At 52.5% G+C, this 13,274-nt stretch overlaps 1 protein-coding gene across 1 annotated transcript; it reads left to right on the top strand.

Annotated features, from left to right (window-relative positions):
* Window positions 1–447: 447 nt before the first annotated feature.
* Window positions 448–12,913, top strand: TFAP2C (transcription factor AP-2 gamma; the record flags this gene model as incomplete). Its single annotated transcript, XM_080716025.1, has 7 exons — window positions 448–495; window positions 1,743–2,225; window positions 2,313–2,364; window positions 4,645–4,861; window positions 5,880–5,998; window positions 9,370–9,514; window positions 12,628–12,913. The coding sequence occupies 7 exons, from the start codon at window positions 448–450 to the stop codon at window positions 12,911–12,913; spliced, it is 1,350 nt and encodes a 449-aa protein (XP_080572151.1).
* Window positions 12,914–13,274: the final 361 nt, after the last annotated feature.

Genomic DNA, 13,274 nt, shown 5'->3' with positions numbered 1-13,274 from the left:
TCTTGGGGTCCCCATTGTGCCAGACCCAGGTGCGCACGGTGGGCGTGTCCGCGGAGGGCGGCTCGGGGTCCCCGGGTCTGGTGGAGGGGAGGCGGCCCCCGTCCCTCGCGCGCCCCTCGCACCGCGGGCGGGGCGGAGCCAGGCTGGGACTGGCTGGGGGCGCCCCGCCCGGCCCCGGGGAGGAGTTATGATAATTTCCTTCTCGTTAAGGAGCTCGGGTCCCGCGGCCAGCGCCGGGACACAGCGCGGCCCGGCTCTCCCGGTCCTCGGCGGCCGCGTCCAGCTCGCGGCGCCGCCGATGCGCGTCCAGTGACCCGACCGCGGGGCCCGCGCGGCGGGGGCGGCGGCAGGCGCCCGGCCACCGTGACCCCGATTTTGGATTTACCGCTCGGGGGGTGGGGGGAGCCTGGATTTAACTGGCGGCTGTTTTGGGGGACGCCGGACGCCATGTTGTGGAAAATAACCGATAATGTCAAGTATGAAGAGGACTGCGAGGTGAGCGCGGGCGCAGGGCGCAGCCCCCTCCGCCCGAGGACCGTCGGGGGCGCAGCGGCCTCCGGCCACGTCGGGCCGGGCTCGGGGCCCCTGGGCGGAGCCGCGCCCTCCCCTAAGCCCCCGGCGGGCCAGGCCCGAGACCCCGCGGAGGACCCCACCCCGGCTTACCGCTTGGCGCCCGGGGGGCCGCCCGCCCTCCCGTTTTCTGGGAAGCGCGCCCGTCTGGCAACGCGGACGAGGCTCCTTCGCAGCAGGTGTCCGTCCACCCAGCGCGGCCGCGGCCGGAGACCCCCGGCGGAGACCCCCGGGGCGGGCTGTCACCTGCCCGCTACCTCCCCCGAGGCCGGCGACGCCGGGCTTTGGAGACCCGTGGGGGTGGGGAGCCGAGGCCGCATGGGGCCGCGAGCGCTGCGAGTGCCCCAGCCTGTCCGACAGGTTGGGCTAGAGTTTCGGAGAGTAGGAGGAGGGAGGCGGCGGGAGGAAGGCGACGCGGGAGGCGAGCCCCGGGGCGCGGGCGCGGGGCGCGGGCACCTCGAGGGGCTGCCCCGGGGCGCGGGCCCCGGCTGCCCCGCTAGGGGGCGACAGCGCCATGCGCCTCCGCTCCGCGGTGACCCCCGGGACCGAGGGAGAGACATCTTTTAGGATCTAGGCCGGGCCGCCGGGGTCCCGGACCTCGCAGCGCGCCCTCCGCGGGGACGCGCGGGGGCCGGGGTCCCGGAGCGCCGTTTGCAGCGAGCTCCGCCGGGGCCGCGGCCTCCCGAGCCCTCGGGCGGTCTTGGCTGGCTGCCACTCCCCGGGGGCGTCACCTGCCCGGAGGTCTTTGTCCGGAGGGCGTGTCAGGGAGGGTCCCCGGGGCGGATAAGATGCGCACTTCCCGCGCCGCCCGCGCCATCCGCGCCGGGGGCGGGCTTGCGCGCGGGGGTCTCCGCCATGTGCGGGCAGCCGAGCGATCGCGCGCGCTGCGGGGCCGGCCGCACGCCGGTCTACACCCCGAGAGCCCGCTACGGGCTCTGCCCCGGCCTGGCCTGCCCCCGGGCCTGGGGCCCCGACGGGGCGCTCCGGGGCACCGCGGCGCCCAGACCTTCGCCGCCGGGCGTGCAGGGCTCGTCGCCGCAGGTCTTGCAGCCCCCCGGGTGGGCCCGCCCCTGGGTGCCCGGCGGGCCGGCGGAGTCCCGGGCGCACGGCCCCTCCGGGCGGCCCGCCGCAGGGTTTCGTTCTAACCGGGTCCCGTCTGCTCTCTCGGCCAGGATCGCCACGACGCCGGCAGCAATGGCAACCCGCGCATCTCCCACCTCTCCGCCGCCGGGCAGCATCTGTACAGCTCCGCGCCGCCCCTCTCCCACTCCGGAGTCGCCGAGTACCAGCCGCCGCCCTACTTCCCGCCGCCCTACCAGCAGCTGGCCTACTCGCAGTCCGCCGACCCCTACTCGCACCTCGGGGAAGCCTACGCCGCCATGAACCCCTTGCACCAGCCCGCGCCCGCGGGCAGCCAGCAGCAGGCCTGGCCCGGCCGCCAGGCCCAGGAGGGGGCCGGCCTGCCCCCGCACCACGGCCGCCCGGCCGGCCTGCTCCCGCACCTCTCGGGGCTGGACGGGGGCGCCGTGGGCGCGCGCAGGGACGCCTACCGCCGCTCCGAGCTGCTGCTGCCCCACGCGCACGCCCTGGACGCCGCGGGCCTGGCCGACAACCTGGGCCTCCACGACATGGCGCACCAGATGGAGGAGGTGCAGGTGAGCCGGCCGCCGGTACCGCCTCCCCCGCGGCCCGCGCGCCCCCGGCTCCCCAGACCTAAGGGAAACTGTGTCCTCTCTCCCCAGAACGCGGAGGACCAGCACCTGCTGCTGCACGACCAGACTGTGATTCGCAAAGGTAAATAGTGGCCCGAGCGCTTTCTCCTCCTCCTCCTCCTGCTCCCGCCCCGCGCAGCTGCGACTTGTGAGGTCATTGGTGGCAGTTGTGGTGGGAGAACGGGTCGGTGGGGGGTTCAGGAGGTCAGGGTTAGGGGTAGGTTTGTAGGGCACCGGAAGTTTTTTTTTTTTTTTCTGGCTTCGATGCAAAGGGACTTTCTGGTGGGCTTGTTGGGGACACCAGTGTTCCCCGGAAATGTGGCTCCGGATGCCAAAAGGATGTTTCACGGTGGGAGAAAGCCTCTCAGAGTGAGTGGGTTTTGTGATTTTAATTTGGGAGGGGAAGAAAAAATCCAAACCCAAAGGCCACACACCTTGACCCGGTTGTCGTCGGCGCTGCGGCAGTCTTAATTGTTGAAGGAATTTGATGTGATTTTTGAACATTCAGATGGAGGGGTACTTGTGATCTAAGAAATCTTTAGCAGTTAGGTTTACCAGATACGCAGCCCGGGACAGGAGGGAGCTGTGTGAGTTATCAGAGGCTGGGTTTTGCAGGACGGGGAAGAGATGGGGGAAATTGGTTTACTTTGGGCTAGTGGTTTAAGAAGTTAAGTTACGCACTGACAGGATTTCTCAGTAGTGGAGTTAGACCTAAACTAAAGGTGTAGTCAGGGTTGAAATTGAACTCTTTGAATAGATTTGATGGAAATGGAATTTGGGGCAAAACTTGGAAAAACAAAACTAAATAAACGTCCAGTGAACTTAACAGAACGAGTCAGTTTATATTTTTAAATTCACTGTGATCAGCTGGGCGTGGTGGCGCACACCTGTAATCCCAGTACTTGGGAGGTTGAGACTGGAGGATCACAGGTTCAAGGGCAGCCTCAGCAAGTAGTGAGTCTCATTAACCTAGTGAGACCCTGTCTCAAAATAAAAATGCAGGAGTGTGAGACAGGAGGATCCCAGGTTCAGGGTCAGATTCAGCAACTGTTTCAAAATAGAAAGTAAAAAAGGGCCGGGTGTGTGGCTTGGAGGCAGAATGCCCTGGGCTCGATCCTTGGTACCACCAAAACAAACAACAACGACAAAAAAAATAGGGCCAGGGGAGGTAGAATGCCCCTGGATTCCAGTCCCAGTGCTGTCCACACACCCTCTCCCTCTCCCTCTCCCTCCCTCCCTCCCTCCCTCCCCCCCTTTTTTTCTCGCTCAGAGGTAGAATGCTGCTGGGTGCAATTCCTAGTACCACAGAACAAAAAAACAAAAACAAACTCGCTGCACACAGTTACTCTGAAGGGATCTGAATGTGCCCTGCACTTTCCGTAGTTCATTGATGGAGAAGGGAAGATACCACCCTGTGTTTAATACTGACTTAGTCTTCTAGAAACCCGTATTGTAATTAAACAGATTACCAGGGTGGCCAGGAATTGCAGCAAACCTTCATGATTGAAATCTTGACTAATACCTTCCCAAGGTGTTAACTTGTGAATCTCAGATTTGATTTACCTTTGGAGAAAGAACATAGCTTTTTCTATTTAATGTGCTTAAATAAACAGGGTGTGGGGCGCCTGCCTGATTCCGGCTACTCAGTCTCAGCTACTGGGGAGGGAAACGGGAGGATTACAGGGTTCAGGGACAGACGCTCCAATTTATGAAGACCCTCAACAAACTTAATGAGGCTGTTTTAAAAAAATAAATCGGTGGGCGTGGTGACTCAGACTTGAAATCCCAGTACTAAGGGAGGCTGAGACTGGAGGATTGCAGGTTTGCAGCCGGCCTCTGCTATTTAATGAGGTTGGTCTTCTACAACTTCGTGAGACCCTATTTCAAAATAGCGAATGGATAAAAAAAGGCTGAGGATGTATTTTGAAGTAGAATGCCCCTGGGTTCAATCCCTAGTACTGCAATAAACAAATCAGTTAATTAGTTAATTTTAAAAGGGCTGGGAATGTAGCTGAGTGGTAGAGCACTTGCCCAGCAAAGTACAAGGCCCTGGGTTTGAGTCCCAGTAATAGAAAAATAAAACCACCTTGCAATTTATAGTCTGGCACAGATGCTATTTGGAGACCATTGTCGGCTTGGTTCATGTTTTGTTTTGGTACCGGAGAAGGAACCCAGAGGCATTCTACCTCCGAGCTAACCCCCAGACCTATTTTATTTCCTATTTTGATAAGGTACAGAGACTCGAGAAGTTACTCAGGGGTCTCTTCTTAAGTTTGCTGAGGCTGGCCTCAAACCCGTGATCCTCCCGGTTGGTGGTTCTGAAGGGTCCCTTGGTGACCGCCAGTCCCGGTCTCCCCTCTAGGACCCATCTCCATGACCAAGAACCCCCTGAGCCTGCCTTGCCAGAAGGAGCTGGTGGGAGCCGTGCTGAACCCCAGCGAGGTCTTCTGCTCTGTCCCTGGAAGACTGTCTCTCCTTAGCTCCACGTCAAAATATAAAGTGACCGTGGCTGAAGTCCAGAGGCGACTGTCCCCGCCGGAATGCTTGAACGCCTCGCTCCTGGGCGGCGTCCTCCGGAGGTACTGTCCTGGGGCTGGGGACGTGAAGGTGGATGTATGTATAAAAGGGCCAGGAGGTATTTTTAACATTTATGTAACTCTTGTACCTCACGCTGAATTCTAATTGGCACAGAGAAGAGAGTTTTTCAGGACTTTCTCTTCTCTTTTAGAAAGTGCCAAACGCAGAGGGAGGTGCTAACACAGCGCGAAGAAATGATCGTTTCGTTAGGATTTGACTCCAGGCCTGAAGCTGGAGCGGCTGTATTGGAAGAAAGGGGGGAGGGCGCGGGTTTTGCTTCCCCAGGGGCTGGGGGGAGGGTTGGGAGTTTTGTGGCTGCAGTTTTAAAAGTGGAAATTTATTTGCTCCAGTACAACCTGTAGGGTTTTGTGATTCAAAAACAAAAACAAAGAAGTGGGGGGTGATGGGAATTTTTATTTTTATTTATTTTTTGTTGTTTGTTTTGGTTTTTATGGTACTGGGGGTGGAACCCAGGGGCATCCTACCTCCGAGCTACACCCCAGCCTTATTTTTTATTCTTTGTTTTGAAACAGTTACAAAGGGCCTAAGTAGCTGAGGTCAAACCGTGATCCTCCTGTCTTAGCCTCCCAAGGTCTGAGATTACAAGGGTGTGCATCACCATGCCAGCGTTTTGATCTTGTGACATTGGTGACTTAACTCAGGGGGCAGGGGCATTTTACCTTTGAGCCACACCTCCGGGCCTAATTTTTATTATTATTTTCAAACGGGGTCTTGCTAGGTTGATGAGAATCTCACTACTTGCTCAGGCTGTCCTCGAACCTACGATCCTCCTGTCTCAGCCTCCCAAGTCCTGGGATGACAGGTGTGTGCCCCCCACACCCGGCCCAGGGAAGGCTTCTTGCTTTTTGAATTTTGTGTGTATCTATTTATTGACCAAGGACCCATGATCACTTTTAATTATGATTTGCCTAATGTGGATTGTCCTTGACGGACTTCCTCAGCGTTGACTCCATTTCAAAGTGTGGTTTCTTGACAGTAGCCAACTTTTCTTTTGCCTAGAGCCAAGTCCAAAAATGGAGGCCGATCGCTGCGGGAGAAGTTGGACAAGATTGGGCTGAATCTGCCCGCCGGGCGCCGGAAAGCTGCCCACGTCACCCTCCTCACGTCCTTGGTCGAAGGTCAGTGCCCTTGTGCGGGGGTTTTTCATTTTTTCCTTGGGTGAGGTTTTTCATGTGTTCTCTTTTGAAGACATTTTGTCAAGGAAAACCTAGAAAACCGCACCTAAGACTCAGTCACAAGGAGAGAGATGAAATGATTCGAGATAGTCTATGTTCAATTTATCAAACCACGGTAGCTTTATCAAATAAGTTGCTATTTAAATATTCTACTGCTCATGAGTTCAGTTCTGGGTTCCCCAGAAAAATCAAAGCTCAAAAGAAAAACTGGTTTGTAAAGGAAATCACACCACAGGGTAACGAAACATTTTCTGTTCAATGAACCAATTAATGAAAGGGTTGATAAGCAAGGACATTTTTCTTCCCTTTTTTTTTTTTTTTTTTATGTGAGGAGGTCCTGAGGATTGAATACAAGGACATTCTACCTGTGAGCTAAACTAGCCTTTTTTTTTTATTTTTTTATTTTTTTTGGAAACAGTATCTAGCTAAGTTGCTGTGTCTGACCTTGACATCTTTCTGTCTCAGCCTCTTAAATTCTTAGGATTACAAGCATGTGCCACCATGCCCGGCTTCACAACTCTTCCCTTCCATTAAAAGCAAAAGGTTCAGGGCGTGGTGGCGCATGCATATAATCCCAGCTTTCGGGGAGGGTTCAAGGACAGCCTCAGCTACTTAGTGAGGCCCTCTGCAACTCAGTGAGACCCTCTTTCAAAATAAAGAAAAAAAAATAGGGCTGGGGGTGTAGTTCAGAGGTAGAGTACCCCTGGGTTCCATCCCTGGTACTGTGCTTAAAAAAAAAAAAAATAAAAAGTAAAAGGTAAACCGGGTGTGGTGGTGCACTCTTGTACTCCAGAACTTGGGAGGCTAACGCAGGAGGACCACAGGTTCGAAGGCAGCCAGCCTCAGCAACTTAGTGAGGCTCTCAGCAGTTTAGTGCGGCTTTGTTTCCAAATAAAATATAAAAAATTGGTCTGGGAATATAGCCCTGACATAGAAGGCCTCTGGGCTCCATGCCCATAAATGCACGCACGCATGCATGCAGTAGCCTGGTTTGGTGGTGCCGACATGTATATAGTCCCAGCAATTTGGGAGGTCGAGGCAGGAGGATCACAGGTTCAAGGCCAGCCTGGGCAACCTAGCAGGCTTAGCAGGGCCTTGTCTCAACAAAATAAAATGAAAAGGGCTGGAGCTGTAGCTCGGGGTAGAGCACTCCCTTGCCTACCACCTGCAAGGCCCTGGATCGAGCCCCTGTCCCATCCTGAGCACCGCACAGTTAGTTAGGTTTTGGTTTCTTGAATGGGAGACCCTTCCCCCAACCTAGAAACTAGCCAAGAATAAAATGTTATCAAGCCAGAGAGTGACGTTGGACCCGCCTCTCAGCCCCCCTGCGCCGTGGGGAACCACGGGCCGGGCTCCTGGCAGCAGTGCGGCCTTTTGAATTTGTGTGGTACTGGGGATGGAACTCAGGGGCATTCTACCTCGAGCTACACCCCCGGCCCTATTTTTTATTCTTTATTTTGAAACAGGGTCTCACTGAGTTGCAGAGGGCCTAAGTAGTAGCTGAGGCTGGCTGTGAGCCCAGATCGTCCCGTCTCAGCCTCCTGAATGGAATGCTGGGATTACAAGTGGTGTGCCACCACGCCCAGCACTTTTTTTTTTTTAAATGACCTCACTAAGTTGCTGGCTGAGGCTGGCCTTGAACCTGCCATTCTCCTGTACTGACAGACATAGCATAGCTCATTTTCATTTTATTTTATTTTATTTTATTTTATTTTGGTGCTGGGGATGGAACAACCCAGAAGCTACACTCACAGACATTTTATTTTGAAACAGTATCTCCTTAGGTTGATGAGAGTCACTCTACTTGCTGAGGCTGTCCTCAAACCTGCGATCCTCCTGTCTCAGCCTCCCAGGTATTGGGGTTGCAGGTGTGTGCCGTTGCGCCTGGCATCCTCTTTCTTTTTTAAGAGAAACATTCTAGAGATCTTCCCCTTCAGGAATAGAGCCTCCCTTCTTTAAAATAAAAAACCTTTGAGAGCCAGGTGTGGTGTAATCCCATCATTCGGGAGGCTGAGACTGGAGGGTGGTGGTTCACAGTCAGCCTCAGCTACTTAGTGAGGCCCTCCACAACTTAGTGAGAGCCTGTTTCAAAATAAAGAATAAAAAATAGGGCTGGGGGTGTAACTTGGAGCTAGAATGCCCCAGGGTTTCATCCCCAGACCCAAACAAACAAACAAACAAAAGACTTTGAAAGCTGGGCATGGTGGTGCACCCTTGTAATCCCAGCATTTGGGAGGCTGAGACAGGAGGATCACAGTTCGCGGACAGCCTCGGCTACTTAGTGAAGCCCTCTGCAACTTAGACCCTGTTTCAAAATAAAGAATAAAAATAGGGCAGGGGGTGTAGCTCGGAGGTCAAATACCTCTGGGTTCCATCCCCAGACCCACACACACAAAAAAAACTTTGAGAGCCAAGTTTGGTGGTGCACACCTATAATCCCTGTACTTGAGAGGCTGATCGGAGGGAGGATCGCAGGTTTGAAGCCAGCTCCCGGAATTCAGCTAGACCCTGTTTCAGAATAAAATAAGGCTGGGAGTATAGCCCTGAAGTAGAAAGCTCCTGGGTTCTAGTCCCAGCTCCACAAAAGAAAACTTTGCCGTGTTTTTTTTTTTTTTTTATAATGGCTAGTTTAGCCGGGCGTGGTGGCGCAGGCTTGTAATCCCAGCATTGGGAGGCTGAGACAGGATGATCGTGGTTCCTGGACAGCCTCAGCTACTTAGTGAGGTTCTTTGCAATGAGACCCGGTTTCCAAATAAAAAATAGGGCTAGTGGTATAGTTGGAGGTAGAATCCCTCTGGGTTCCATCCCCAGTACACCACACACACACACACACACACACACACACACACACGCACACACATGTGCAGGATAGTAGCTGGGAGGTGCACACTTATAATCCCAGCGTTCAGGAGGCTGAGACAGAAGGATTGGTTTGCAGACAGCCTCAGCTACTTAGGCCATTTGCAACTCACTGTAAAGACCCTGTTTCAAAGTAAAGAATAAAAAAAAATAGGGCTGGGAGTATACCTCAGAGGTAGAATGCCCTGGGCTTCCATCCTCAGTACAGCAAAAAAAAAAAAAAAAAAATTTTTTTTCAGGATCTATTTTCTTAGAAACGCCGCCCTCAGAACTCCTTGATAGAGCTTACCCCGGAGTACACCGAAGGTTCTACCTTCGGGACTGTTGGCCCTGTTTAGGATTTCATTTTAGAAATCTGGTGCCCAGTAGAGGTTCTTCCCAGTCGGAGAGGCCATCTGCTGGCGGTGCCCGCGGCCGCTGTAAGCCTGAACCTGAGTTCCTGCTGGTCGTTGTAGGTGAGGCCGTCCACTTGGCGCGGGACTTTGCCTACGTCTGTGAAGCTGAGTTTCCGAGTAAGCCGGTGGCCGAGTACCTAACCAGACCGCACCTTGGGGGGCGCAATGAGATGGCTACAAGGAAGAGTATGCTACTGGCGGCGCAGTAAGTATCGAGGCAGCTGCGGTTCCTCGAACACCCGTGCGGCCCTCCCTCAAAAGAGAAAGGTGTGGGGTGTGGTGGCGCTTGTCATCCCAGCTGACACGGAGGATTGCAGGTTGTGGCCAGCCTCGGGAACTTAGTGAGGCCTTTGCAACTTAATGAAATCCTGTTTCCAAGCAGAAAAGTAGTAGTAGTAGTAGTAGTAGTAGTAGTAGTAGTAGTAGTAGTAGTAGTAGTAATAATAATAATAATAATATTAATAAATAATAGAAGCCAAGTGTGGTGGCGCATGCTTGGAATCCCAGAATTCAGGAGGCTGAGACAGGAGGATCGCGGTTTGAGGACAGCCTCGGGTACTTAGTGAAGCCCTTTGCAACTCAGTGAGACCCTGTTTCGAACTAAAGAATAAAGGTAGGGCTGGGATGAGGTCAAATGCCCCTGGGTTCCATCTCCAGACCCGCAAAAAAAGAGAAAAAATAGTTCGCTCCTCCCTCTTTTATTGTCATATTTGCCTATTTTATGAAAATTTGTTTTGTCACATGGAGTAAAGAGAGGTTTGGGCCTTCTGCCTCCCCTAAGAAAGCTTGTGTCGTTTAAATGTCAAGTTGGGGGGGTATTGGGAGGAGGAGGCTCCTGGATAAATTATGTGTCTCCGAAGCTACTTAGAGGAGGGCTGTAGTTTTTCTCATAGAAACCCACAGTCAGTTGATTTTTTGTTGTTGTTGTTGTTCTTTTTTTAAGATCGTGTTAAACTGGGCATGGTGGTGCATACTTGTAACCCCAGCATTCGGGAGACTGAGACTGGAGGATATCGGTCCGCCAACAGCCTCAGCTACTTAGTGAGGGGCCTTCTTCAACTCAGTGAGACCCTGTTTTGAAAAAAAAAATAGGGCAGGGGGTATAGCTCAGAGGTCAAATGCCCCTGGGTTCCGTCTCTAGACCTGCAAAAAAATAAAGAACATAGAATAACATAGTCCCGAGAGGCGTGTGTGCCGGCGCACACTTGTAATCCCCGAGCTTGGGAGGCTGAGACAAGGATGGCACAGGTTCGCAGCCACCCTCGCCTACTTAGTGAGGCTCTCAGCAACTTAGTGAGACCCTGTTTCCAAATAAAAATATAAAATAGGTCTGGGAGTGTAGCCTAGAGGTAGAAGGTCCTTGAGTTCCATCCCAAGTACCAATAAAAAGTCCCCTGAAAGAGGGAGCTCAGGGCCGGGCACTTAATAGGTGCTCAGTGTGCGGTTGGTTTGGGTGTGAGTTGAGTCTCCCTTCTTGATTGAATCACACACTTCTGACCACTCTTCCCCCCTTTTGTGTGATGCTGAGAGTTGAACCTAGAGGCCATTCTAGGCTCCCCTGAGCTATTCCCCCAGGTTTTTATTTTTATTTTGAAGCAGGGTCTCATGAGGTTGCTGAGGCTGAGTTTGAACCCGTGACCCTCCTGTCTCAGCCTCCCAAATACTGGGGTTACAGACCACCACGCTTTGCATTCCCATTCCTTTTTGGTTTTTATTTTGAAGCAGTTTTGCTAAATTGCTAAGGGTCTCTTTGCTTGTATGTGTTTGTACTAGAGATTGAACCTAGGGGCGTTCTATAGCTGAGCGACATCCCTGGCCCTATTTTATGTTTTTGTTTTTTTTTTTTAATTTTTTTTTCATTCTGGGGGTAGAACTCCCAGGGGCCTTCTACCTCCATGCTATGCTCCCAGACCTATTTTGTATTTTATTTGGAAACAGAGTTTCACTAAATTGCTGAGAGCCTCACTAAGTAGCTGAGGCTGGCTTTAAGCCTACCTGATCCTCCTGTCTCAACCTTCCAAGTACCTGGATTACAAGCGTTCACCACCACGTCTTGCTTATTTTTTAATTTTGAAACAGGGTCTCACTAAATTGCAGAAGTCCTCACTAAGTATCTGTGGCTGGCCTCAAACCTGCCAGATCCTCCTGTCCCAGCCTCCCAAGTACTAGGATTACAAATGTGGGTGGGCCACCACACCCAGATAAAGATCTCTTTAAATTGCTGGGTCTGTCTGGCCTTGAACTTCTGTGTGTATGTGTGTGTGTGTGTGTGTGTGTCTGGGGATGGAACCCAGGGGCATTCAACCTCCAAGCTACACCCTCTGTCCTATTTTTTTATTAGTATTATTATTTTTATTTTATTTATTTATTTATTTTGGTGGTACTGGTGTTCTTGGAAACCCTTCTACCTCTGGGCTACACTCCCAGACCTATTTTTATATTTTTATTTGGAAACAGGGTCTCTTAAGCCAGCGCAGCGGCTGACTTTGAACCTGCGCAATCCTCCTGTCTCCGCCTCCTAAGCACCGGGATTACAAGCATGTGCCACCACGCCCTGCTATATTTTATTATTTTGAGACAGGGCCTCACTAAGTAGCTGAGGCTGTCTGCGAACTGCGACGTGATCCTCCAGTCTCAGCTTCCCAATGCTGGGATTATAAGTCTGTGCCACCACCCGCCCGGCTGGCCTTGAACTTTTAATACTGGGATTACAGGCATTTTGCTACCCTGGTTCTTTTTTATTTATTTATTTATTTATTTATTTATTTATTTATTTATTTATTTTTTCTTTGTGTGTGTGGTATTGGAAAAATTTAGTAAGCATCTCACACCCCCAACCCTGTTTTATTTTTGTTCTTGCAGTACTAGGGATGGAACCCAAGAGTATTCTACCTCCAAGCTACACCCTAACCCTGTTTTTTAATTTTTATTTATTTATGTAGGTGCTGGGGATGGGGACCCCCCCCCCCCCCGGGCCTTCTACCTCCAGGCTACACTCCAGATCTACTTTATATTTTACTTGGAAACAGGTTCTCGCTAAGTAGCCGAGGCTGGCTTCGAACCTGCACAGTCTTCCTGTCTCAGCCTCCCAAGCACTGGGATTACAACTGTGCGCCACCACGCCCAGCCTTTTTTATTCTTTATTTTGAAACAGGGTCTCACTACTAAGTAGCGGAGGCTGTCTGCGAACCGCAATCCTCTGGTCTCAGCCTCCCGCATGCTGGGATTACAAGCGTGCGTCACCACGCCGCCGTGCTGTTTCTGATACATTCAAGGAGCTTAGTAGAGCTCATTGGAGTCTCTTGATTGTCTTCACAGGCAAGTGTGTAAAGAATTCACAGACCTCCTCAATCAAGACCGGACCCCCAACGGGAACAACAGACCCACCCCGGTCTTGGAGACCAACATCCAGAACTGCCTGTCCCACTTCAGCCTGATTACCCACGGCTTTGGCAGCCAGGCCATCTGCGCCGCCGTGTCTGCCGTCCAGAACTACATCAAAGAGGCCCTGATTGTCCTAGACAAATCCTGTATGAACCCCGGGGACCAGAGCCCAGCCGATTCTAACAAGATCCTGGAGAAAATGGAGAAGCACAGGAAATAAACCGGGGTGAAGAGGGGAGAGGGGACTGGGAAGCCCCTCTCCACTGGACGGACCCGGAAGCCTCTGGCCTGGGCGAAGACCATCCTGCCTAACTGGCCACCACCTTCTGAATCCCTGTGGCTTCTCCAGCACTGCGGTTCCTCATTTTGGACATACCGTCCCAAGACAAGAGTCCTGGTGTTGTTTTTTTTAAAACTCAGTAAGCTTTTATATATATATATATATATATATGTTTTTTTGTTTTTTGTTTTTTTTTTTTTTTTTTAACTGCGATCTTTCCTTTCTCTGAAAGTGGTGCTACGAATTTTAGATAACCTTTTCAATAAATTCCCTGGGTTTAACAAGAAAACCACACGCTTCG

The sequence above is a fragment of the Muscardinus avellanarius genome, assembly GCF_963383645.1.
Source record: "Muscardinus avellanarius genome assembly, chromosome: 19".
Taxonomy (NCBI): Eukaryota; Metazoa; Chordata; class Mammalia; order Rodentia; family Gliridae; genus Muscardinus; species Muscardinus avellanarius.
This window is presented reverse-complemented; position numbering and strand designations above follow the sequence as displayed.